Below are 27,886 nucleotides of genomic sequence, written 5' to 3'. Positions count from 1 at the left end.
GACCAATGCTCTTGCTCCATGCTGACTTCCATAAACAACAGCGAACGTAAACTATAACATCCAGAACGTTTCAGCACCGCAATGCGTAGGCCCCACACGTACAAACAAAATTGCACTCTGAGACCCAAAGTAAGGAGGTGGGGGAAATGTATGTGTTCATGATTGAGAAACAGCACACGATGACGGACTGTGAATTGTTTAATCCACAGGAAAAACAATATACGAGCATACGCATGAAAGATTACAATTCACACATAGAGCATTCATTCGCGCATACTGGGAGCCAAACAAAAAATAATAAACATAAGTGGCACATATGCGGACATAATCAAACAGCTCTGGCAAGAAAGTAAACCTCTCTATCAGCGATGGTGGTAAGGGTTCGGTAATGCATCTGCTATTTTTTGCGACGTGAAGCGTCTCCACAACCTCGCGGGCAAGCCAGTCTTTGTGTTGAAGCAGCACCTCAGTGTGTTTCAAACACGGGTCGCATTTGCACTAGCAACAGTGCGCGGATTATGAACCGGTGCCAACTTGCCGAATTGACAGCCCTTCTGAGTACACGTAGGCGCAAACTCTCCTATACACAGGCTGAATATTTAAGTAAAATTTCAAGGCTCAGCGTACACAAGTACAACACCAATACTTTTATATACATCTTGTGAACACACAATAAACAGAACGCACAGAACTTCACTTGTTTTTAAACAAATACTGCAATAACTAGACCAATGCTAGTATTTCGAACAAAGTACTGGGAATATCATTCTAAAGAACTTATTCGACAACCTTTCGCTTCCATTCAGGCCTTCTTCAACTAAAAAATAAACCAGCGATATTTGAAATCAGTATGTTGCCTACGCTTCACAGACCTGTGATGATTTTTTATCACGTAGGCAGTACTTACTTGTTTAGTATGGTGTATGGTTGTTTTGAAGGCTATTACTTCTGATTTGTTTCATTAATCTGTATAATATACTAGATCAGGTGCAAGCAAGTTTTGCTTGATAAATAAATCGTGGTTTTTGAAATATTTTATTCTTCAGTGTAACTATGGAAGATGATTCGCAGTGCTTTCTTGCAACATTATTAATTTTGTACAACTATCAGTGAACGCCACTGCCCATAGAAAATTACAATAAGGAAGTCTAGAATAAAATAAGGTATGACACACCGGCTTTTTATAGCCACAGGGGATGACAACGAGCGATTTTATTGAGACAACCAACGTTTTTGCTCGGTTAGGTCGTTTTTAAACCATGTACCTAAAATATGTGCTGTTGGCTTGCTTTATTGCACCGTTACGGAACAGCCATTTAAAGTTAGGTTTTGTTGGTTTACTAATGGGCACCAGTATTAGATATTTAGTTTCACTGAAAATTAGTTGTAGTTTATTCGTGTGCAACCAAAATGAAAGAATATTCAATTAGTTGTAAAACATCAGCTCGCATTGACGAAGTATTTTTGACAAAAGCATTCGGATACATACCGTTCGCATACGTATCATTCGCATACATAGCTCACCTGGGGAGTTTAGTATAGCAGAATAGTCATTAACATATATGTGAATAAGGAAGGGACGAAGTAGTGACTCTTGAAGAACACCATTTTCATCTGACGTTGAGGGGATGTTGTGGTTTCTATTTAGACATTCTGGTAGTTCTTGCTTCGAGGGCTTCATAAAGGTTCTTCCGCAATACTTCCACAATGAAGTTTTTGTAAACTGATCTGATGATTCACCGATGGAAATGTTTTGCGAAGACTTAGAAACAAAGTGTAAATTGTTCCTGCCCAATATTCTTAAGTGTTTTGTGTTTTGTTGTCAATAGTGCTCGCGCGGTGGACGTTTGTTTTGCTAACCGTACTTCAGATAACTTAAAATTTTGTATTTATCCACACATTCCGCAGTCCAACGACTATAACACGATCAAATAGTTTAGAAAACACATACAATACATAAATCAGACTGAAATTGCTAAAGCACCCTAATTCATGGTAACCGCCAGCTATTCTGCCATCGTCAAAGAATTGCTAAACAAGGGACCAGTTCGTAACGTAAAGATGTGAGCCAAAAGAGGGGGGGGGGGGATTTTTATCAGGGCCGTACTCTTCAAGACTGGCTTTAGGGAATTTTACCCAGGAGCTGCATGTTTTTCAACTTATTTTCCACGCCTCGTGTATTATTCCCCCCCCCCCCCCCACTACATGAAAGAGTAGGTTTGCGCAAGAGTGTCTTGTTTCATATTGGCAACCGGCAGCTTAAAACCAGTCACGTTAACGAGCAACACCAAAGTACCGATAATTTGGCTAGTGCAAACAAATACCAGCATGTGGAACTATTATACATACACCCATATTCAGCAACACAAATGCAACATCCAGAAAGGCCAGCAAAGTGAGAAGACAGGTGCCCTCATAAAAAAGAAATGGTGAACTGGGGCTCTCATAAATTCTGCCATCAGTGCCAATCCTGAAAGTTTCATAAATATTACCGCATTGCTTCACTGTTTTTGTTTTAACGACAAACCTATTACATATGAGCACATGAGACGCACTGTTTTTGGTATTCAGCCTAGCGCGATTTCGCTTGAACATTTAGGAACAAACAAATAGTTTCAAGTCAGGTTGAAACACTGATGTGCACGAGCTTTGGCTCGACAAGAAAACAAGTGGTTGTTTGTTTACTTTTTATGCAGCGTCATCGAAAAAATGTCCAGTTGAAGTTGATAACCGGTAAACGTAGGCCGTTGCCCCTTTGCGGCAGCTTTACCACCGTCAGCATCCCATCCATGTTGCGATCACTCCGTTCAAAACTTGAGATGAGAAAGGCAGGCACAGGTGAGCGCACAAATAGCCCGGTCACATTTTGTAGCACTGGGCCGGAAGGTGGTAGCCGTGCTCAGAGCAGGGCGCACTGCTCAGAAACGGAGGCCAACATTCGTAGGGCGAAAGCCGCCCACCTGGAGGGCAGCGGGTTCCCGTCACACTGAGCTCTCCCGCATTCTCGAGTAGTCCGGTGAGTCCAGGGGCGTGCACCGGTTGTAGAAGAGTACGCCTAAAAAGGTGGCCACCGCCGACACGATGATTCCGCACAGCATGAGGATAGACGAACTCAGCTCCATGGAGGGCTGCTGCTCTGGTTCGCAGGAGAATTCGGAGGGACTCAGGTCACGGATAGCACGTCCTTCCAGCAGATGCGGACCCGCGCACCTGCGTACGCACAACCATCATCCGTGATTGCACACTGCCGGACTGATGGCCCGCTGATGCAAGTTTTCCTGACTACTGCCAAGAAAACTAGAGATCTGATTTCCCCGCCTGTACGCTCTGTAGCATTCCAGAACTTCTTGAGGAGACCATCTACTGTGCTAGCTTTTCACACGTCGCTCATGTTTCGTGCCGGGCGTATAAGCAATTATTCGGTTCCAAACGATCACTTTATTTCTCTACCTTATTCGAACTAATTCTGCATATTTTTGCATGGTTCTGTGCAGTTTGCAAGCTACCCGTGCACGTGTTCTTTAATGGTCCTTGATTGTAATATACGGCAAATTTTTCCACTATGCGCCCTCTAATGCATACGAATTTATTTGCATGACAGTGTAAATTACGCTCGTGTGGGCAGTCTGTTAACCGACTTGTACGGTACATCGCCCGTATAGAATAGGGCGGCTGGAAAATGAAACTTTTTTTATGACTTTCTGTCGCAATTTTGGCAGACATTTTGGGCTTTTGCTACTCAAACATCGCCAGCGTCAATAATGCACGTAATCTTTCGCTTTCTAACTCCTACTTTTCTGTATGTTCCCTTCCAGCATTACGTGCTACGCCAAGAACTTTTAAAACTCGGTGGTTTAGCATTTCAAAAGGAAGGGGCTGACCCGTAATGATCGACGAGTTCACATTATCCGCTTCTCTTTATGTTACTGCGAATGAAATAAACAATTCTTTTCAGACCAGCATTACAGCGATGGAATGGCGCTGCAACGGAAGTTCAACCCGTGACGCAATAATCACCCGGGGAACGTGCTCGTAAATTCTGTGTACTAGTGACAATGATATCTTAATTGTGAAGGACAAGCAAGCGCCCTGTGTGTCGCACGTTTCGTCTGCGATAAAACGTTCACCATGTTTGGATTCTGAACAACACACCCAACTTCTTCCTCTAATCTACCAACACCTACCCCTACCATTTAGCCACGGCAAAGATCCACCTCGTAAATGTTGTCGAAACTGGGGAAATTTTTCTCTAAGTGGAACCGAAAGGTAGTACCAAGTTGTTTCAATGATATTGCCCAAGCAACAAAATATTGTAAGTTTTTGGCATGGGTGTAATATTTAAAAATAAATCTCATCAGGGCACTATAGGTAGCCTCGATGCAAAAGCCTCGTGACTTCGCTTGCTGTACTTCTCAAAGAGTTGTGCACTGCTGCATTGGACGACAACACCAAAGTGACAACGCCAAAGTGACAGGCGGTTAGCTCTTGTAGCTGTTCCGCAGGCCTCCTGTGTATCGGCCTTGTTGGCATCCTATGACGTGGCGTACTTGGACGTGGAGTGTCTGGGCGTTGTTGGCGTACTTGGATTTGGCGTAATGGTAATAATGGAGCGCGGTTACCCGACTCAAAAATGGGCGGCACGCCCGACTGTGGAAGATTTTCCATAAAGAGACACGCCACCACTCACTCGTACAGCGCCGCCGACGAAGACAGGAGAAATTTACAGCATCTCTAGTACCTCTGCGGAACCACCAGGGGCTCCCTCTAAGTTTTGTGTTTTATTTTTTTTTTTAAATACAGGGCCCCGACATGTCCGGTTATCCAGTTGTACTGCGGCAGACCTTGATCAATTTCGGCAAAGCTGACTCTGCGTAAAGCCACATATCCAGCTTCGTTGGATGTCCCCCGCCAGCTTCACGACGTGATCATCTTCACGACGTGATCATTTTACTGGCCAGGGATCTACCCGGCCGTCCATCGCTACGTCGCAGCATGTGATGTTTGCCAACGTCTAAAAACGCCCCCTTACGTCCCGCCGGCCAGTTCCAACCTTTAGACATTCCCACCGAACCATTCTATCTTGTCGCCTTTTCGGCCCCTTTCCGTTGTCCTTATCCGGAAATCGTTGGATTGCAGTAGCAACGGATTATGCTATCCGCTACGCCAACAGACGTGCACTCCCCATGATCTGTGCTACCGATGTCGACGATTGCTTGATTCACGACGTTATCCTCCGTCACTGTCCTCCGCGCCAGCTGCTCACGGATCGTGGCCGGCACTTTTTATCACAAGTTCGCCACGACCTTCTGCGCTCTTGTGAAATAAAGCACAAAGTGGCAAGTGTTAAGACCCTCAGAACGGCTAAGAAAAAGCAAAACACTCACTGTCAAGTTTGCAATGTACGTCTCCAACGACCATCGGGATTTGGACGTTGCACTAAAAAATGTAACATTTGCATACAATTCTCCGTTTTTTCTTCTCTTTGGCTGTGAGCCTACCCTAATGTTCGGCACCATGCTGCCAGGTCCGACTCAGCCGACCACTGCGTATGCTTGTGAAGTCATCGCCCACGCTGACCTGGCTCGCCTGGTTGCCCGCGCAGGGCTCTCGGCATCACAAGCATCCCAGAAATCTCGATACGACGACCGCCCCCGCCTTGCACACTTTGCTGCACACTCCTTGTTTCTTTTGTGGAACCCTTCTCGCCGTGTTGGACTGTTGAAAAGCTCATGTCCCCATTCATTGGCCCTTACCGCTTCGAGCGTGCCGTCACTTGCGTCACGTACGAAATTGTGCCTCTGGCGCCTCCAGCGTCGTCTGTGCGCTCGACTCCTCAGCTCGTCCACGTGAGCCACCTCAAGCCGTACCTCACACGGGATCCACTTACCCCTGCTCCTTCTTCATAAGAGGCACCGGCATGGTGCTTCTGCGGCCGGAGAGTTGTGTCGCAGACCTTGGCCAGCTTCGCCAGAAACTGACGCTAATCACAGCTGCATCGTTCAATACAGCTACGTGCGATTTATTTTTATCTGGGTGTGTGTTACTGTGGAAGGACCGACGGAAAGGAAAAAGGGAGATGAAGTTGAAGTTTCGTTTTACGCCATCAACCTTCCTCTGTGCCGGTGACTACGGTGTCCTTTGTAAATGCACATTACTTCTGGCAAGCTATCACGGCGTTGTCATGTAAGAAGATACTGACGGAAAACACTGGATTCTCGCCGCATGGGGCACATAAAACTATTGCCCTAAATGTTAATTATGGCTATCATCTGTTCAGGCGTGTCGGCATTTGTGTCAAGTCTCGTCGTGGGCTCATACGGCACAGTAAACATTTTTACAATCTTAAGGGTGCTGAGAAAGATGGTGTATTTACCATTCACACCCTTTTTGCACCTTTTTAGCACCCAAATTTAGTACCGGCAGCCTAACATTAGGGTGCTTCAAAATAAATGGTGTAACCAACAGTTGAAAAGGGTGCAACAACCGCCGAAAGGGTGCTGATTGGTATTTATTTTTTATTAGGGTGCTCACCACAGCACCCTATGGTTTGGGTATTAAAACGAAGGGGGAAAATACGCTGGTAGAAGGGGCAAAATTGCACAAAACGTGCTGAATGCTTAAATCCGACGCTTCATTATTACTTCGACTTCATCACAACGTTTATTTCGATGTCTGGGTATACGGGAGGGGAAGACTCTAAAATGCCTCTTGTGGTCCTAAAAATATTTTTTTGCGCAAGCCATCGATGTCTTCAACCAAACTGAATGTACCAAGAATTTGTTGTCGTAATATTATGGAGTAACACTGCTGACGCAAATATACGGAGTCATTGAATGAGGGTTTCGCATTTTATGATAAACAAACAAGCATCGAGTGGTTTTTAACACGATAGTGTTTTGTTCGGGGATTCACGAAGATTTCACTTACATCATATCCGTCACGCAAGTGACGGCAGTACAACGAAGCAAGCAGCCTGTAAGGGGTCACCCCTGCACCCAGGGTCCTCTCGCGGGGAAGCAACATTTAGTGCTAAAGAGAGCGCTATACTTTGTGTCGTTCGTTTTCGGGTTCACACTAAAAATTTTTACGCCCAAAAGGGTGCTTCAGCTTGTCGCCGCAGGAGCACCCTAAAAACTGAATATTTTACGCCCTTTAGGGTGCTTGGATTTTGTCGCCGCAGGAGCACCCTCTGTGAAGCACCCCAGAAGACAGGTGCCTTATAAACACCCTTTTCCGCCTAAAAGTATCCTAGGGTGCTACTTAGCACCCCAATCTGTAGGAGCATCTTCTGCAAAAGCACCCACCTAAAGGGGTACAAAACGGGTGCGTCATCCTCGGTTCACAGGTGCAGCAGGTGTGAGACCACATATTGCACAATATCACACACGATTATGGTATGAAACATTCATGCTTTCCAAGCTCGGTTCTGTGAGACATTCCATTGAAGCTCAACATCAGCTGATAATTTCCTTGAACTTGTGTCACCGATTGTTAAAACATCAATTTAAAAAGTCAGGAGCCACATCTCAGTACAGTTATAACTTTAGAGGTAGTTGATTACCCAACACTTCGTAAAAAACCAATTATATGTTCACTTTGCCGAACTGCAGTACACATCCTTCGAGATTCACTGCAGAGCCTAACCATGCTGTGCAGTGAAAGCAATTAGGTGTGCAACACTTCAACCACACAAAACTTCCTTGAACCTTAAAACCCTTGGCTTCTTAGTATTGCATCAAACTTCCAATCAAGGTAGCTACCTGCGATGTTTCGTGCCTTATTCTTGAGCTGAGCAGGAAGGTTCAATATCAAGGAAGACCAAATGCAAAATGTCTAGTTTCCTCCGTAATGCGGCTCATAATACAGTTCCCTCCGTACTGCGGCTCATAATCTACTTATAAAAGTTGGGTACCCAAGCCATTTATTTTCGTTTGCATTATTCTTTTTGCTTTACGGAAAAATATTCATATGGTACAGCACTTGCAAGGTTTGGTGGTATTTGGAGTTTTATAAACATACCTTTAGACTAAATGACCCCACATAGCAATAACAAGAACTGCAAACATCACAGAACAATGCATACAAGTTCCTTGGTGAAGCCCATGGTTGAAATGTAATGCCATTGTTCAGAAAACATTATTTTATCATGAGGCTAGCTTGTACATGGTGCCTTGCATTATGTCCCTGCCGGTGGATGTGGGGTCATTTGTCACTGTTGCAAATGAAAAGCCAACAGCCAGGGCCCATTAGTTTTGGCTAGTATTACGAGGTGCCTCACGGTAAGCATTCTACGTCGATACACTTTTTTAGAGTTGACTAGAACTGAAATCAGCAAAAGATTCTCTACAAAACATTCATTCTATCCGCAGCTTTAGGGTTTGCTAATTTCCATAGTTGGGTTTCTTCTGCCTTTCTTAACAACATTTTTCATTTGATAAGAAGGTGCACAACCAAAAGCAAAAAGCTTTTCTGTAAACCTTTGGTAGCTATATAATTGTTACAAAATATTTTACTCTAAATATGGCAGCTTAAACTGAGAATATTTGCATTTAAAAACATTAAAATAAGTTTAAATTGATCATAAATTTTTAGCTGTTTTTACGCAAAACTGTACATGGGATATGAAGTGCACCACAAGGAGGGCTTTGGATTAGCTTTAGCAAATTTGGGACATTTAAGGTGCACTGAAATCTCTACACATGCGCTTTTTCACTTTCTGTATCCACCAGGAAAATGGCTGCCAATTTAGACAGCGATTCTAAATAGTAGTTGACGTGCATTTTAAAATAATCACAAACATTATAGCCACAAAATTATTTTTACAAGTTGTAGACATTGCCCGTTACACCAGACATTGGACTACACTGTCAAGAGCTTTGACATCTACAATGACGTCTACAAAGCAGGCTTATACTGGTAGAATGTTTCATACCATAATTACTGTGTGTTCAGAGCTCACGTGTGAAGTATGGATACTGCTGCTTCAGCAAGAACCGAGGATGAGCACCCTTCCTGGTTCTGAAAAAAAATAACAGAGGAAATGCCTTAAGCAGGATTCTGAAACGGGGTTGAATGAAACAAGAATGAACAAGAAATTCTTTCAAAACATGTAAAGCAATGCAAACAAATATTTATTTCAACTTATTTCTACACAAGACCACCTCATGAAGACTGGTGGTGGGGTATTGGCTCAAAAAAAAAGCAGAGAGCACTTATACAAATGCTACAGGGAGCCTTCGCAGCCAACAATTGTTTGAACACACCTAAACTAATCACTGTTCAACAAACTCATAAAAAATGTTTGAATGCATAAAAAAAACAGTGGTAAACACAGGAAACAGTTAAAACAGAATGACGGCACAAGTTTGTCCCGTCGTTCTCTTCTGTGTCCTGGGTTTTCCTATGGTTTTTCATCCATTCAAACATGTACCAGCTAGCCCAGTCCAACGCCTTGGTATCATAAAAATATGGATAGTCAATCCTTACACAAAGTTGAAAAAAAAAGAAAGTATAAAGTAGGTGACAAAATTAAAACGACAGCAAATTGGTTGGCTTTTAATTTTAAATGATAATATAAAAAATAATGGCATGAATGAAAGTGAGCAGCACGCGAAGTACCTTGTTGCTAGCCCGACATTCCACTTTGAAGCAAAATGTCCGCTTTCAACACTACATAGGCTAAACATGCAATGAGGCATTCCTTTAGGCACACAAAATATACCATAATTGTTAAAAAAGCTACGAATTAGTTGAAAAAACCTGACCACGACAAATTGGAATTAGTGACTAGATACAGTTTCAGAAATACACAGCGACATCATATAAAAATATATGGTTCCCATACAAAGATTGATCATAACAAAAATTCAGGACATTTATCAGACTGGCATCAATGTGCAAAGCAGCTTAATGAAGGAAGACGGTCTTCACTAAAAACATGTTAATATTGGGAGCTCATGTGCTTCCCTGCAAGTTGGGTGTGTAAACCCACTGACATCTTAACTAACCCGCCTGAATCATCACTTGATAGACATTCAGGAATTTTACGAATTGGTTTATTGTAGCCAGCTGTCTAGTTTATTTCCCTATTTTTCTTGGCATTTCGTGTCTAATTCTAAATTTGGTGACTAGATAGCTTTTACTATGGTCATGCACTGGTGACAACGAATATTTGATTTTACTTTAAAAAAATTTCAGTTTTGTTTTATTGCTCACCAGCCAACGATCTGAAATATCAGAGGTGCTTAAAGCGTATGTTGGCATTTTCTTCCTGCAGTGTAGTACAACTAATCATGACTTTTACCATAATTTGTTCACAAATCGTAATATGTGGAAAGTATTCAGCTTAATGAAAATGTCATTTCAGAAGCATGCACAATCAACAAGGCCTCAATGACTCTCATGACGTGGTCCACTTGTTTCTGTCACAAATAACCTGAGTGCAGACACATTCCACCGAAGACGAAGGTAACATGCCCTCTTGGGTGATGAATATTTAAAAAGCCTTACGAGTAAATTTGCTGCTGAGCACGCGAAATTGTGGCATTAAAACAAAAGATCCCTCTGCGGCATCTTTCACTTGGAGGAGCGCTTGACCACAAACTTTGAGAAGCTGGAAAATGCTCCATGAACCGCTCCAGCCAGCAAAAACGATGCAGGACACAAGTTGGTAGGCGGACCGTTGGCATCCTGCGATTGTGAAGATATTTCTGTTTAGTAGATGCTCTTCTTTTTGTACCACTGTTTATTTCACCTTTAACAAGCAGCTGAACTCCTTAACGTTCGCATAATAAAATGCTGCAATGCGGAACAGTTAGCAGGGTTACCTCAATTTTGCTTTTCTACGAATTAACACAATGTAGGTAATCAGCACACAACTGCAATCAAACTACAATTTTCGCCTACTTCACTGCTAACATCAGCGTTTGACTGCTCAAGCACAAATACAGTTTAGACATGTGAGCAATCTGCTAAACGTATCCCCACAAACTGAACAATCAGGCATCAGAAATCGGCAAGGAAGGAGGTGTCACGTTTAAATGGCACTTTTTTTGTTCAAAACATAAACAACACCTGGAAGCTTGAAGCGTGAGAGGGGGTCTTTCACGCTGACAATGTCAGAACATAGCTTGCTAGTGGGCACCTGCACAATGTGCACAATGTGTTTCTTGAAAATGCGTGCGAAAGTTTGATTGATGTGTAGGACGAGAATTGCAGCACGTTTTGACACAGGCCTTGTGGACGCTTCTGCCTGCTAATGTCAATGTGGATTCTTGCTAGTCGCCCTCTTCGCTTCTTTCTGAATATAATGCTTTAGGCAGTATATTCAGGACAACGACTGCATCAAAACGTGCAGCAATTACCTACGTCCCACACATCGGTGAAACTCTCGCACACATTTCCAAGACACGCAGTGCATACATTGTGCATGTGCCCACTAGCAAGCTGCGTTCTGACATTGTCAGCGTGAGAGACCCCCTCTCACGCTCCAAGCTTCCGGGTATTGTTTATTAGATTCCATGCGCTGAATGCAAATCAGTGTACATTGGCGAAACGGGCAATCTGCACAGAAGATTAATGCAGCACTGGAACGAAGTGAACAAGGGCCATGCAAAAACAAGTCCACCGGCAGAGCACCGTGAGAGGACGGGACACGAGGTCGACTGGAACAAGACAAAATTATTGACAACTGAGTGCAATCTATCTTCTCGATTACTGCTCGAGTCCCTCATTGTTCAGACGACGCCCAACATTATCAACATAATGGATGGCAATCTGCACCATATCTATGCAAACTCATTGCGCCGCGTAATGCCCAATATATAGCTTCGTTTTCCACGACACATGCTCACCGTGAACAAGCAACAAACCGTTAAATGGCTTTCTTGACTTGGTCAGTGACCTACGTTTCATCACTGCAATAATGCTTTTACCTGCCTACACGGCATTCCGTCAAACACTGGACTACACCACATAAGCCATTGGCGTTCTTAACCTGCACCAGAGTATATAACCTTTCACTACTGCTATGAGATATACCCATAAACGCACTTCAATATGGCCTTTATATTTAGCTCTTGGAAACATTATGTATAATTTTACCTTTAAGTTGCACCTGCTACAGTAGCTGGTACTATATCAAAAACATGAAAAAAAAAAAACGGTGGTTTAAGGGCACAGGGTAAGCTCTATACTTCCCATGCATTTTTGGCCATTTTGAGGTACATTTTTCTCGGCATCTAATAAAGGTATCTACATAACGTATATATCATTTTCTTTCAAATTTTGTGCTCTTTTAACTGTAGTAGAATTATAAACATCCTTAAAAATTTCAGTTTTTTATCATTTTTTGTCTGTTAGTACCTAAATTTTGGCATTATTTTAGCATTAAAAATTGTGTAACAAAAAAACTGTTGCGTGCATACTTTCAATTCTAGTACAGCAGGTGTGAAACGTTATGTAGATGACAGGGGGGAAAAATCAGCTCGTTATCGTGAACGATATAGGAAATAATGGTACCTTTGTAAGAAAAAACATTGTTTTGAGATAATTGAGTTTAAAGTAAAAAAAGAGGTTAAAAACAATACTTTTTTTGCCAAAAACACCAATGGAGCCATTTATTTAAAAAGCAGCAGCTTCATAATCACTGCCAAAGTCATTTTTTTGCTTTTCACCCGGTCGTCTGTCCTTCCTTGACTATTTTGTGCACCATCGTACAGATCTGCTCACGAAGTATTTTGCTTGTGGTCAACCTCTTTGGGCCACTTAATGGTGGTTTTGCTGCCAGGTTTTGGTCTGAATGATTTCAAAATGCTGGCTCATGCGTTGCTTCATCATTTAATAAAAGAACAGCATCCAATGTTACAATCATTAGAGTGTGCAGCCCAAAAAAGATGTTTTTTTGTTCGCAGCTTCGAAGGGCAATTGTGGAAAAACGTGCAACAGGGTCTTGGGATTGCCCTCACTGAAAAATCAGCTCTGCAGTGATTGCTATGCAATTTCTTAATACAGATGATTCCAGAAAAGCATTTTGATCTGAAACTGGAAGTTTTTTGATGAAAAAAAATGACAATAAACCCTGAGAACATTCTAAAGAGGATGTGGGCACTTACTACTTGCTTACGGGAAAGCTGCTTTTTAGCGAGAAATAAGACTTTTTAAGGCAAGTGTGAATATGGAAAATGTGCACAAGGAATTGAACTTCCCTAATTGCGAAGAAAAACAAAAAGTCATTTTTTCAAAATTTCGCCTTACCCTGTGCCCTTAACACGCCAAAGCTACACTTGGGATATGGGGAGCACTGTAGGGGAAGGCTTCGCATTAATTTTGACCATCTGGGTATTTTTGTGCGCATCGAAATCTCCAAACACGGGCGTCTTTACGTGTTGCCTCCATCTGAAAAGCGGCTACACCAAGCGGTATCTAACCGACATTCGCCTCCACAGCACACCACCCTAGCCACGGCAGTGGGTTAAACATATGAAATAAAGCGAGTTTTGGAGTGCAAATGAAAATATTAATCACACGTCTTATTTTCCCAATCGATGTACCTTTTGAAATCCACCATGCAATCCCCCTCCCCTACCGGCCTACCAAAACACCTTTGTCTCAAGAGGTAATCAGGCTGTTGTTAATGAAGTAAGTATTTACAATCCGAGACTTGCCACCGTTAAAGTCATGCACTTTGTTTTAGAGATAAGCGACATTAGCCATTTGCAGCACCAGGAGTTAATTGTGTTAAGATCAGATTGAAAGCATTGACGGTAGTAGTTGAAAGAAATTGTGTGATAAATTACAACATCATCTGCAAATAGACCTACATGGGAGGATATGCAACATGGAAGATAGACCAAGCAACCTGCCTGGGGGGACAACAAAGTGGCACGAGCAAAAGAAGTATATAGTTATTAGAAGTAAACTGCATTTGAGAAGAATGAAAATCTTTTGCTCAAGTAAGGACATTAGGGTGAAGTTTGAGAAGTAGTCTGTGGTGTGCAATGCGATTGAATGCTTTAGAAAAATCGAGAAAAACTACCGCAGTTTGTAAGCCTGTGTCAATGGATCAATGTAGATCGTGAACAAATCCTGAAAGTTGTGTTTCTCAAGTAACCCTTGTGAAAACCGTGGTGATACTCGAATGTGATATTGTGATTTTATAAATAATTAGCGACCTGAGAGTGGATGAAATGTTTCCTGACCTTGCATATGGTGCTTGTTAGGGAAATTTAATGGTGAAGTACCGTCTCCTGATTTAAAGACTGGTGCTACCTTGACTATCTTCCAACCATTGAGATTAGTGCCTGTCATGAGAGACTGCGAAAAAAGCGCTGTCAGAATTCTACAGACTGCGGGATGTACTTTTCGGTATAGTATGATTATTACCAGTATGATCTGAAGTAGACCAGTTTGTATTGCAAGTTTAAAACCATATCGAAAGATCCTAAATGTTTGCTTGGCTTGATTACATACGAATACTTGCTTCAAAGTTCAATTTCTCTTCTTGCCCTTTAGTCGTCAGCCCCAGATTCTCTTCAATATCTCTGCTAAGCAATGACACGCTCCATACGCACAGCACCGCTTCATGAAAATGTTTCAAATAATCAGAGGCCACAGCACTGCTAACAGGTATACATCATGGCAAGTTCCACAACATGCAATAACTAACCTGAAAATACATAATCGGTGGGTGCACCGATATGGCAGCAGTGCCTGGACCGATGTGTCGAGCAAATGCGCTGACTTCTGAACGGGTGGTCCAAGCGGCCAGATGATGGATGAATGACCATTCCTGGCGGCAAAGCGTACGGAGCACCAACGAAAGGCCAGGCAGTACTTGGGTACAGCAGGTGCAGTGTCGGTTGGCCAAGGGAGGCCCTGGCAAAGCCTTTGAAACTGGACTGGAAGGCAGCTGACCCAGGACCGCCAGCAGCAGCACCTGCAGGTGCATAATCTGTGAGTGTGCTGACACTTGTTGAAATACAAGAAGAGCACACATAAAGCACGAATGCTTACATCAAGTAGATTTTTAATCGTTTAAAGACAGTAACCTCCAAGGCACTAATAAGAACATTCCCGGAACACCCCAAGTGATATTTAGGTCACAGTATGAATGTATTTATTAGACCCGCAGGTATTGTGAGTGGGGTATGCATGATATATGCAAAGCTAGCTACTGAGCTAATTTGCATGGAACGCATGCTAGCAGCTCATCTGTATCCCTTGCTTTCAATCGGAACTGGTGTGTGATAGTTGAGGCTCCTCCATTTCAATGTCTGACTTGTATCTGCACGTTCAATTCTCCAATATAAATCGAGTTGAGTGAGTGCCTACAGCTTTCTTGTTAAGCTCTGTATGGCCTGCGGTTTTGCGAAAATGAGAACTTGCGAATCGGCTCAATTTTCTGCACTAATTTAAACAATACATATGCCTCTGATATCAAGCCCCAGACTTCCCGAGAGCTACTCTGACAGAATCAAATCGGCAGGCGCCTCGTAGGCGTTGTGAAATCTCCCCCACTACCCCGAGACTATGCTAACTCCCTGCGAGGCCACATGCGCGCATTTCACCTTCAATTTGCACGTATGTGAATTCTATACCTCTATGAACTCTCAGACGGGCGTCGTCATATTCGTGCCGGACTCGTGAAACTCGGCAACGTAAATTACCGCACTCGCTCGCTGGTGCGCGGCCCGAACTCTCTCACCGTTTCCGGCCCTTGCATACTATTTTCTCCACCTTGCACTTTGTAAATTCTCATGTTTAACTACACCTCGTGCGCCCTCATCTCTTGCCTGCTTTTCTTCCAGCACAACTCCGTCAGCACCCGGTCGACGCGTACGCTGTCGGGGCGCGTTGGCGAGCGAGTACAGCAATTTCGCTGTTGTCGAGCTTCACGAGAACAGCACACATATCGCGGCCCGAAGACCGCGAGGCGTACGGTCGCCGGTCTCGCGAGCGCAATAGCTGCGAAGCGCACTGCACGGAATTCGTGAAGGGGGGGGGGGGGGGAGATTTCACAACACCTACGAGACGCCAGCCATGGAATCACGTGTACGCGTTTTCACATGCACTTCCAGGGAACCTCCTGTTCATGTTATTTCTTGGTATACCGCGGGTATTCACGAGGGAGGACTAATCACAGCGTTGTGCCACTCACGCGAAATTGCGACTGCGATCTGCAACCGCAAAGGCACTGTTTGAGAGACGCATAAACAAACGCCCCGGTGTTAAAGAGCCTTGCGTGATGTGAAATTATTAGCAGCCGTGTACCACAGCGCGAGCATCGTAGCCAAGGTCTAGCTTCAGCGTAAATTGATGCGGACTTCTGCGGAAACGGTGGACTGGGCGCCACACAAGTATCTCACGTAGGCTCTCAGAGCAAACGAGATGGGGGTCTAGCGAATTACTGACCCATAAACACCAGAACTCGTTCCAACCAAATACAGAATAATAAAAAATGCGTACTTACCCGAGCAAAAACGATGTTTCCAACGTAAAATTCTCCTTCACTGTCGTCTTCATCTCGCGGACACACGAACACGCTTTGTTCTGATGCAATGTCATCCACTTTTGACGCGCAGTATTTTATCCGGCGATGATCGTTCTTCCGGGGTCCCCATGTTCAACACACGCGTAGGTTAGAAGGGTAGACATCACCCATAAAGCTTCTATAACTATGATTTAAGCTTGAAATACATAAAACATATTAAATCACGCCACCAACCACTCGGTACAAAACGCTATGAAAAAACACACACAAAAGTGAGAGATAGTTGCCAGACTTCAAATGCAGCACCTCTATTTTTGACGAAAATTGTGTTACTACTGTAATGTTGGTAATTATCTTTCTGCTTTCAAAGTCTGAAATGTGTTTATAACTTAAATTTAAGGTTTTTAAACACAAAAAGTGAATACACATAAAGTAATTGACATATATACTGATATTGTAAAGAGGTTTGACGTTTGTTTTGGTTTTGTTTTCACGGCGGGCTTCTTAAGAGAGAACGTGCGAGAAAACGAGCTACTTTGGGTTTAGGAAGAGGGCGGTAAATGTCGGCGTGATAGAAAGCAAGGAACAGGTGCTTACCCTGGTCGTTAAAAAAGGAGCTAATGAAACCCTCACGTAAAAAAAAAAAAAAAAAAAAACACGTTCGACGAGGAATCGAACCATTGACCTACAAAACAGTAAACGGACGCGTTAACAAACAGCTATGTCGGCGGGCGGTGTTCGAGGCGCCTAAAACAACTCTATACTTACGTAAGTTGTCAACGAATATTGTTGCTTGTGTCTAGTCATCGCCTCCTTTAACGATGGTCTAGTTTATGCTGCATTTTTGAAATTCTGGCTGTCCTAACGCTTGTTTCTCACTCACCGGTCTTGCAGACGAGGCCGCATTGCTAGCGCTGCAAGCGATTGAGCCAAAGCTCCATTATTTGACTAAAGAAAAGCTATCGCAGTCAACCCGACCTTTTCTGCGCAAGCCACGGCAGCCACGAAATAAATGGAATGTGCCGTTAGAATTATGGCGTTGATGACGCTTGTTTGACCGGCACCGTCTTGCAGACAAGCAACGTCGCTCTAATACTACAAGCGATGTCACTCCTGGCATGTCAGGCGCATCAAACCCATCGTGTAAAACGACTGCTAACAGTGCGAAAACCTCTGAGTTTGTAACAAGTGGGGATTTGCGGTGGCGGCGACGTAATAGGTACAGCAAGCAGGTAGGCAGAACAGCAGCGTAGGGTTACAACCTTTCCCCGAAAAAAAAAAACGGGCCTTCCGGGGGGGGGGGGGGGGGAGAAGGGATTGTGTTAAAAAAAGACGCCATGTTTTTTAACATGCAGTGCCATTTATTGTAGTGTTTTCTTAGAGAGAAATCAACATAACGTTTGTACTGAAAGTGATTGAGAGCTTGGTTAATCGCTCATCGCTCTGCATGTGCTTCACTGAAAAGTAACCGCAATTGCTGACCGCGGCGGTAGAATTTCGTTATTTTGTTCTTCCCTTAGGTCCCCCTCCATCTGAGGCAGCGCGCTCGCCCGCGTATTTTCTCTGCTCGCGTGTCTTTGCGCAGCTTGTCGACATAGGCGTGCGCAGAGTTCTCAATTTGGGGGGGCAAAGTAGAGTGAACTTATTCTAGTTCACTCTAGGCAAAGTCTTACCGCTGCGCCCCCCCCCCCCCCAGAGCAACTCCCGACCTCTTCTCACTGAAGGCCTTGCGGTGCGAACGCAGTGCAAAGAGGGATGGTTATAAAATTTTTATTTCAATGTGATGGAATTGCAACACACACAAAATATTTCTGAGCAGAAATTTTACTTTCATGTGTTACATCGGCAAGGCATGGGGCAAATTTGGCGCCCCCTTTAGATGATTTAGATGATTGCCCCCCCCCTGTGCGCACGCCTATGCTTGTCGACACGTATTTATCGGCTTAGTTGTTGAATTGACGCTTATAAAACGCCAAAACGGGCATAATCACGGCACAAAAGCCAAAAAACCGGCTGGTGACGGCTGGTTTTAGATATGGACCGGCAACCGGCCCGCTGTTTAAAAAACCGGTCGGGCTGGTCCAAAACCAGGAAGGTGGCAACCCTACGGCAGCGACGAGCGAAAATGATTTTACACGACCGCCCCCGTCGGCCTGCGCAAAAAAGGAAGATAGAACCCCTGCATACACGCCCTCGAAGAAAGCTGTACAGCCGATTCAGTTTGTTGTGGACGAAGAGCAACCGAGGCTGCAGCCACAAACGATTGCGCTTGCCGTGGTATGAGCCAAAGCATATCTTCACATAGTTATGTTATCGTCCGTCTGACTGTTACTTACTGAAGGGAAAATTCAGAACACAAACGTTGACGTCTAGCGTCTATGCCAGACATAGACGCTGCTGTTTAGGCCCTAAAAACCACCTTCAGGGCTGTCTGTCGGTTCTGTCTGATGGCGCGCTCGCGCCGCTGATTACGAACGAGGCGTCTGTTGGCGTTGACTTATCGTGTTGGCGAGCCGGTAAACGCCATCACGGTTAAACTCCCTGTTGGAAGACTACGCTGTTGGGACGATAGAGTGCCGACAGAGCTTCTTATTGGCCCCACAAACGCCATCAAGGTTAAACTCCCTGTTGGAAGACTAGGCTATTGGAACGATAGAGTGCCGACAGAACTTCGTATTGGCCCCACAGGCGTGCTGTGAGCCCAACAAGAAAGTCTTGTTGGAATTTTTGCCCGGGGCATAATAATACGGGAACAAATTCTTAGGTAAATTCGATTTCGTTGAGGACACCGATGCCTCGCGTAAAAGTTTTATTTATAGGACTACAAGAGGCATTTTGTAGCCTTTCCTTCCCGTGCACCCAGACATCGAAACGAACCTTGTGATACACTCGAAGCAGTAGATTAGTGCAGAGTGGAATTTAAACATTCAGCACGTTTTGTTCAATTTACGAACAGCAATTTTAGAGCCTTTCCCCTGGTCTATGTGGAGAGTTCATATTTATTCTCTCAACGGGCGGTGAAGTAGTGCAATGTGCGGTTTAAACATTCAGCCTGTTTTTGTGCAATTTTGCATGCTTGCATTCACACACCGTTCTTTTAGGCACCCTAACGATAAGGTGCCGTGGTAACACCCCAATCGAGAAGAAATACTTTTTAGCACCCCTTTAACGGTCGTAGCACCCTATGAAACTGTTGATTACACCCCTGAATTTTGGCACCCTCGAGGTGGGGTGCCCGAGCAATATTTGGGTGCTTGAAAGGTGCAAAAAGGGTGCAAAATGTTCAGTACACCCTCCTTGCACCTTAAAGGGTGTAAAAATGTTAAGATTTACACCCCTTAATATGTGGCACCCTCATGATTGGGTGCCGGAGCAATGTTTTAGTCCTTAAAAGGTGCAAAAAGGGTGCAAAATGTTGAGTGCACCCTTTTAGCACCTTTAAGGGTGTTAAAAAGTTTAGTGTGTTTTATATTTTAACACGAAAGTGTTTTATGCCGGGATACACCAAGATTTCGCTGACGTCATATCCGTGACGGAAAGCTAGCCAGGACAACGAACACAGGAGAAATGCCAGAAAAAAATTCATTGGCGCCGATGGTGCTTCCGTCTAGGAGAGGTGAAGCGAAGTAGTGCCTTATGACGCTAACGAGCGCCGACAGTTGGCGTAAGCAGCGTCGTAGCCACGCCGACGGGCGAATAGCATGAACGTGACAAAATCGGTGCGAAGAGAAACGCTAGCGGGAAGCCAAATACGATCGCGTGTTCACGGTTCAAGCTACGAACTCTCCCTTTCGCGTTCCACAAGTTGAGATCATCGCAACGCAACCGTCAGCCGTATACGCCACAGAGCAGGACCGAAGTTGTCACACCTTTGCTGAAGCGACCCGCTACAAGACGTCGCTCGCCAAACACACCCACAAGACAGCCGCCGACTCGTAAATCATGCTCCTTCCACAGCAGATTTTGCTCCATATTTTTCTTTCGTTTTTTACCGATTCCTATGGCAGAGGAATCAACCATTGTTTTTGTTGACGTTCCCTCTCCCGTGTATGCCTGTTTCCACAGCAGACGGTAATCCCTAATTGTTTGCACTGCATGGGGAACGAATTATGAAAAGTACATGGCCCGCCTATTCGCAACAAATGAAAGATTTAAATAGTTCGCAACCGCGTCGTGAAGAATCTTATCACGACAAGTGAAGTACCTCGGCGTAGAGATAGAGTCGCTTTAGCGACCATCTACAGTACAACATTTAGAAGAAAGCCTACATTACATTGAGACACAACGCATTTGCGAGAAAGTTGGCTTTGCCGCAAATATTATTTTAAATGATTGTGTCTCACGGACGGCATACTCGGTTAAAGCTATTTTTGATATCAGTATAAAGTTTTGCTGAAAAAGGCTAGACCTTTCTTTCGGTAAAACGTAACTATCCAAAAGGCTCGTGTATTGTATAACACTGCCCTTTTCTCATGCTCAGACGCTTACGGATGTCTACAAAGTGATTTCAGGGTTTGTACCAAGCCGTACGTAAGGGGCGAATCTGTGCCATGCCCTTTCCCGCATTTTATAGATTGCTGAAGATTTGTTATACCAAGTATTATCTAACGGCAAACCCGGACATCGCCGGTTCTACCGCTAGTGTCCACATGAAATCACCGGCAATATCGAACGTTTTCGTATGGTCTAAGCCATGATGAGTGCCCGTACATGAAGGTGTGGATGTTCTTTCTTTTCAGTTTTCACAGGTGATGCGGACTGTGAAGATGATCACTGCGCCATTCCTCTGAACATCCCAGACATCCGCACAGTCTGTGGTGTTGGCCTGTGCCTTCAGCATTAAAAAGTATACACACTAAGTGCTATATGCTCGTCGCACCCTCTCAGTTGTGTCACTCGCCCGAAACTAAAAATTTCGAGAAAGGGTTTACCGATGCTGAAAGTGTGGTCCTCTGGTTGTACGAAACAGGGCTCGACCTTTCTTATCCACACGAAATAAAAAACGTGGCGACAAGCATTCACAACTAGATATCTGGGGATATGTACACTATGGGAATACTATATAGACCTCCAAGAAACTAAAACTCCGTGGGCAAGGTTTGACGAGTACGCCGCTGCGTTTATGTGCTATGGCCCATGTCGAACTTACCAGCAAATACTCTAGACACAATTACGAGCCTAAGGACGGGTCAAGCAATATCAAACTCAGTCTACGTCAGTTTTTGGGTATCTGTTAACGTGATTAAACATCAAATAGCAACGTTATGCTTAGCGTCAAGAGGTCCAGGGAATAAAATGAAAGAAGCGCTCACTAACGCGTAAAACTTGAAGGAAGCGAAGCTGTATACCCAACCTTCACGGACATCACGATGGTTTAAGTTCCATGATTGCAGCGGATTTCTTCTTGTTGACTACCGCAACGACCTTTACTACATCACTGTTGCTATAAGTGTGAGCATCCTTCATTTTCTGATACTGATAATAATTGGCAATGGCTTTCGAGGAGCGTACGCTGTGACGTGTCTTTCTCGTTCCGAGCAAGTGTTTCCATGATTACGGTGAACGCTGTAGTTTTTATTTTTGCGTTCTTGGCCGCTTCCCCGAAGTTGGTATGCTTGGCTTGACAATCGTGCGCAGGGGAGACTAGGTGGTGGTCGCGTGGCACGCGCACATGACCGCTCGGCATGTTATTGATTTTTTTAACGGCCAGGCGGTCGCCGCGAGACACGCCCTCTCGGGAGGGCCGCTTGGTATTTTAACCGCGGACAGAAAAAAATTACTTTTTGATAAACAGCAAGGCTGTTAAAAGAGGGATGCTTGCCCTTTGCGAGAGGTTATGCTATGAGATAAAGAAGCGAAATCATCCCCCGAAAAGAGCGGGATTCCCACTGTTCAGCCTCCTGCAAGGTGAAGCGGGGTGGGACACACAGCTATGGCTGGCCGCTTATGCAAGCATGCGGATGCGATCATGTCGTGGGTACGTAAAGGTAAAAACTTCGGCTAAGCTTCAACTAAAGGTAAAAGCGTCCGGACTACAGCCGTGGTAGAGGCGGAAAATAAAGTGAGGTGAAGTGAAGTGAATTTAAGTGAGCGTATCTAATAAGAAACTAAAGATCGCTGCAGGCTTGATTCAACTTAAGCTCACATTTAGCTTCGCACAGAGTTGTGTCGCAACACCACCTTTTCTTGTAGCAACGCACTCTAAATATTTACGCAGACGTTGAATCTGGGAGCGAAACAAAGAATATATGCCCATAATATTCCCGACCATTTGCCTTTTCCACAGGATAACCACCATTTGTTGTTTTGCCTGTGTATATTTGTTGTGTTTCATCTTTCGTCCTTATATAATTCCCACTGCGCTGCGAACATATCCGTAAGGGTTGTTAACCTTGCATTCTAAAAACCACCAGTGTTTTAAAGCAAAGCTTTACTACTTTCGTCCAGTAGTTTCACCGCGGATGCGCAAGTTCACCTTTTGACCGCAGACACACCCCCAGTGACGCACTCCTCGAAGCGCATCGCGTGATTCGCTGGGCCCTCTGTCAGCGCTGCGCACAAGCCCCCGTTTTCAGTCGTTCTGCTCAAGTAGCCGGAGCGGCCGCGACTGGAGCGGCCTCTCAGCTGATTGGCCACCGACCAACCCAGCAGTCTCCCACGCATGCGCCGCTGTGTCGTCTCGGCCTACGCGACTCATCTTGCGTAGCCTTCGCCGTGAACAAAAGCGAGGTCGGGCCTCCTGTAAGCGTGGCACGGCACCAAATGGCTTTGAGCCGTGGTCGGCAAAACAGCTACATCAAAGGTTAACCAAGGAAAACCAAGACTCAAACAGACTAAGCCAAGCTTTCGCTTTACATATCCAAGGGTAGCTGAGCCAAGCCGCAGCCACTTTTTACTCAAATGAACGAAGCGTCCGCATGTACAGTTCTTCGTATTTAATTACCGGTAGTTTCCCGATTAATCCCAATTATTTCGACCCACGACAACATGCAAAGAAAACTCACCTGGGCTCGTTCTCCCACCGCTGTGTCACCGCGACTGCTGCCATCCAGCTTAGCCGGCAGTCGCAGATCCAATGGTTCTCACTTAGGTCGGCAACAAGCAGTTCATCCCAATCGAGCAGTCTGGGCGAAAGGCTCTGCAACCCTGTTTGGCGCATGTGCAGTTCTTGGAGCCGCACCACCTGGCCGCCGCCACTCCAGGGGTGGCGGTAGAAGGCGTCCGGGTGGATGGCCGACAGCTTTGGGTTGAAGCTGAGGTACAGCTTCCGCAGGTTGTGCAGGTTCCCGAACGCATGTGCGTCCACGTGGCTAAGATGGGAGAGGTGACTCAGGTTCAGCGTCCGCAGAACTGGCATGCCGTGCAGGCACAATGGATGCAGGCGCTTCAACGGGTTCCAGCTCAAATCGAGCGACTTCAAGGAGGTTAGGCCCAGCAGCAGCCTAGGCACGCTTAGAATTCCATTTCCGGCCAGCCCAAGGGTTTCCACGCCATTAACAAATCTGAACGCATCCCGAAGCAGGCTCACCTGGCCTAAGTGGTTCAGTTGGATCGAGCGAAGCTCTCCCAGTGGAGCAAAGTGATCGCCATTTACACGAACTAACGGGTTGTGGTCTAAAACAAGCTCCTTAAGACGACCAAGATGCCAAAAGCTGCCTTTGCTGAGTGTTCGGATGTTGTTGTAGCCGAGGTCAAGGTGCGTGAGAGACTCGAGCCCCTCAAAAACGCCGTCTGCGATCACCTTGAGTCGATTGTGCGCTAGCGACAGACTTTTCAGTACAGGCACCGAGGCGTTGTCGGGACACCACCACTGCCTCGCAACGGATTGTATGTCGTTGCTGGACAGGTCTAGCTGTCGCAGTGCTGGGGCCCGCAGAAAAGATTCACGCTCGAGCCGCGATATTCCATTGCGCCGAAGAGACAAGGATTCTACGACAGCGGGAACCACTGCTTCATGGAGCTCCGAGATAGCACGCGCAGAACAGTCCAATCGCAGCTGCTCCGCCCGCTGGAGGCAGCATCCGGGCTGGACGCACAGGTCGGGATTGCTCATGTCCAGCGGCTGCAGGGACGTCGTGATGCTGAACGCCACCAGGTGGAGGAATGTCAGCCAGCCGGAAAGCTTGTGAGGAACCCGCGCTGTCATCCCCTCTAGGTCACCACCACAAGTTCCTGTCAGCAGCAAAAATAACACCGGGATGGTTTGTGGTACACAAACCTAGAACTGGGAGTGCGTCTAAATGCACGTCGCCGTCGTCTCAATATTTTAAATGCAGTGCTGTACTTCATATGCGAAACATGTGCTCCTTAAAAATTCTGTTTACGAATGACAAGTTTGGCGACCCGGTGACCACACTGAGAGTTCTTATTTAACAAAATCGGCGGACTAAACCAAAGACAAGAAAAGAATGCAGACAAACGCCACGCCGCGCCTAAAATTAAATGTCTCATTTTTAAAGACGAATCATATATGCACAAGAAGCCTCAGCCATTTTAAGCCATGAAGGTGGGAGACAAGCGCATATACAGGACTTAACAGGGCCGCAATCACAAGTATCCATTGCGGCATACTGCGAACGCCACCCTCACCAGTCACTTCAATGCTGCCGGCTCAAGAGTTTCCGTTCTCTTGTGGATGCAAACCCCGAACGTCCTGAGCGCGCCCAGCGCCATGTACCGCTTTGCTTGAAACAATCCTTCTATTCTCTTATGCTATTGCTCAAAAATGTCCGCTGTGCTGCCTCAGTAGCCAAGGGTTTTAGAACGAACTCCCCCGGTTCGACCCCAGCAATGCTGATATAGTTTCTAAAACCCGTGATTAATTTATTGTAAACGATCTCTTAGATTAATTATGCGCATTTTTTGCCGTATAAAATAGCTTTATAACCCTTGAGTTGGTTTACAGTTGGGGCGTGGCATATCAGCACCTTTAGTTAACGTTTCGTTTACCCTCTCATCGGAAGTGCCTGCCTTGTACCTATCTTAACTTCTGAAACCCTCCGTACATACGGAATTATGGGAATACAATATTTCTACCTTTGCTGAGACCACCGGAATAAAAACAGGGGCGTGTGTCCGCAACACATGAAAATAAAGTATGGTGCAAGGTTCAAACATTTTGACAGCGGATTCATCCCTGTACAACCGCCAGAAACACCAAACGATTGCCAGTGTGAGTTCCGTATATAGGGAGTATACGGAAAACGCATGACGCCGTATTTCGCGCTTTAATTCAGAGAGAAACACCAAAACTGCGTCAAACGTTTCTATTCTGACTGAACACGATTTTGTTTGTAAATTCTCTCTAAAATAAATTCCCTCTAAAAGTGGGAATTTATTATCATATCACCTATAAGCCAATGCGTGCAAGTCCTGCCCGAAGAGTAGGCATTAACTGGCCAACTCGCGAACAAAATTACGAGAATTAATTTATACAGTGTTTCTTGCTTGCTCTGCTACACTAAATAACTGGATCCTTGGGAATTGTTTCTTTAGTTGCCGATTTGCATAATGAACTCTTTAAAGGTGAACCCGTCACACCACAAATTCACATGGACGAAAGCCAGCTAGTTAGAAACACAAATAGTAAAGGGCTTTCGAATTATAATCGCACGGCCAGGGAAGCAACAGTAGACGACGAGGGGCTGTGATGCTCTTGCATGCTAAAAGTGCGCCAATGTTTGCTATTCCTAATTGGCGCCACACGGCATTCTCGTTTAGTTTATATTAAACGTTACTGGTTAACTTTTCGATAACTGTAGCGTTACTGACTGAAAGAAAAAGACAATACGCAAGCCGGTTCACCACTTATGCGGGCGACGTCGTCAGTAACAAACTGAGTTGTGCAAAGCCAGGCTTGAAGTAAAGCCGTTAATTCGAAGCGTTAACATGTACCCCGGACTTTGTAGCATATTGCACGGCAAACGCCAAGTTTATGGGTATAAGTAACATCTCGCCTTTGAACTTTCTGACGCAACAAGTAGCGGAAGGTCAGCCTCACAGCGATTTCCCCGCGCTAATGGTAACACACACTGCACATTTCGTCACCATGCACACTGACAATATTTGCAGTTTTTTTTTTGTGACTCCTGATTGATTGTAGGGTTTAACGCGCCGACGCAACGCAGGTGATGGGGCGCGCCGTAGTGGAGGGCTCCGGATGAATTTTGACTACCTAGGGATCTTTAACGTGCGCCGAAATCTCGTACACACGGGCATTTTCGCTTTACGCCACCATCAGAAAGCGACCTAAAGAAAAGCGGCCTAAAAAAGCAAACTAATGTGCAGGTGATTGTGGAGGACTCACCGAATTCACTTGGGGAAAGCTCGTAACTTTGTCCACGAGTTCGACGAAAGACAAGGAGCACAAGCGTCGTCGAAGAGGATCGACCACTCGGCAGGCCGCCGGACATTGTCTGACAGTGCCTCACTTATCGCTTTTGTCTCGCCCGGCCCCCGGGTTAACGATGAAAGATCACTCTTTGCTACTTTCGCCTCCAGTATCTCCAGTTTTCATATCTCCAGTGTTCGATAGTGCGAGTTGGGGTGCTGTTTTGCTTCCATTTCTGACGTGCTTTCGCTGATCGCGTTACTAAGTACACAAAACTGGTCGAGGCAGTGGACCGGACGAAACAGAAAGCGCACTGAACTGTCTTGAACGATCCGTTAGAGCGAGTGTATTTTAATGTGAAGCGCAGCCACAGCCCGAAGCACTCCTGAACGCTCAAATTGAGGCGGAGCGTTTTGTACGGATTACGTGGCTCGTCTCGTTTGGCTTGTGATGATCAGTAACGTGGAGAACTGGAGTCACCATAATTTCCTCACAATGGACCTCTCCAGAGGCACGTCACATAGCGGCGGTGACGTCACGTTCGGTACACGCGCTCCTTTCTGCCGGGCCCGGTGGTTGGCAAAACATTTGGACCGGCGTGCGGCGCGTATGCAGTGAGGTGGTTTCGAACGCGCGCTAAAGTAGACTTACTTATACGCACAAATTTTGGTCTGCCTTCCTATTTGTGACTTAATTCAGCCTACCGGCCAAAGTGAAATGACAGCTGCGTAATAGTCTTATATACTCACAGCCAAATCTAAATGTCTAAGTCCGGTGTCAGTGTTCATACTTGTCAACATAGTTGAACAAGAACAACACGTTACGCAAATATCAAGCAGCAAATCAATACGTAAGTGATATTTGGAGTGTTCCGTTATTAAATAGTCGTGGATGCTTGGTTTTTGCGATAGCAAATAAAAGAATACATCAACGGCAGAAAACCACCGCCTGTTATTGCCAGCTCAACCTTGCGGCGGCATTTAAGACATCAAACGGCAATAGCAACGAAAGGTTCCACGCTTCGCTTGGAACGCTCGTGGAGTAGGGCAACGTGGTTCAATAAACGT

The 27,886-nt window shown here is 45.2% G+C and overlaps 1 protein-coding gene and 1 long non-coding RNA gene across 2 annotated transcripts; both read right to left on the bottom strand.

Annotated features, from left to right (window-relative positions):
* Nucleotides 1–228: 228 nt before the first annotated feature.
* On the bottom strand, nucleotides 229–26,891 carry LOC144179502 (trophoblast glycoprotein-like). Its single transcript, XM_077707884.1, has 3 exons — nucleotides 26,796–26,891; nucleotides 23,494–24,661; nucleotides 229–3,210 (listed from the first exon to the last, which is right to left on the bottom strand). The coding sequence occupies exons 2-3, from the start codon at nucleotides 24,633–24,635 to the stop codon at nucleotides 2,982–2,984; spliced, it is 1,371 nt and encodes a 456-aa protein (XP_077564010.1). The 5' UTR covers nucleotides 24,636–24,661; nucleotides 26,796–26,891; the 3' UTR covers nucleotides 229–2,981.
* LOC144179503 (uncharacterized) lies at nucleotides 9,136–16,732 on the bottom strand. Its single transcript, XR_013324263.1, has 3 exons — nucleotides 16,469–16,732; nucleotides 14,666–14,935; nucleotides 9,136–10,689 (listed from the first exon to the last, which is right to left on the bottom strand). It is a non-coding gene; the product is annotated as an uncharacterized LOC144179503 (long non-coding RNA).
* Nucleotides 26,892–27,886: the final 995 nt, after the last annotated feature.

This window comes from Haemaphysalis longicornis, unplaced genomic scaffold (genome assembly GCF_048455015.1).
Source record: "Haemaphysalis longicornis isolate Haplotype H1 unplaced genomic scaffold, Haemaphysalis longicornis Haplotype H1 scaffold_4, whole genome shotgun sequence".
Classification (NCBI taxonomy): domain Eukaryota; kingdom Metazoa; phylum Arthropoda; class Arachnida; order Ixodida; family Ixodidae; genus Haemaphysalis; species Haemaphysalis longicornis.
This window is presented reverse-complemented; position numbering and strand designations above follow the sequence as displayed.

Bases quoted from the DNA above. Each gene is read 5' to 3' on its own strand.
- LOC144179502 (XM_077707884.1), bottom strand. From the start codon at position 24,635: ATGACAGCGCGGGTTCCTCACAAGCTTTCCGGCTGGCTGACATTCCTC. The intron at 3,211-23,493 runs GTGAGTTTTCTT...GTGCGTACGCAG, and splicing joins CGGTGGGAGAACGAGCCCAG to GTGCGCGGGTCCGCATCTGC.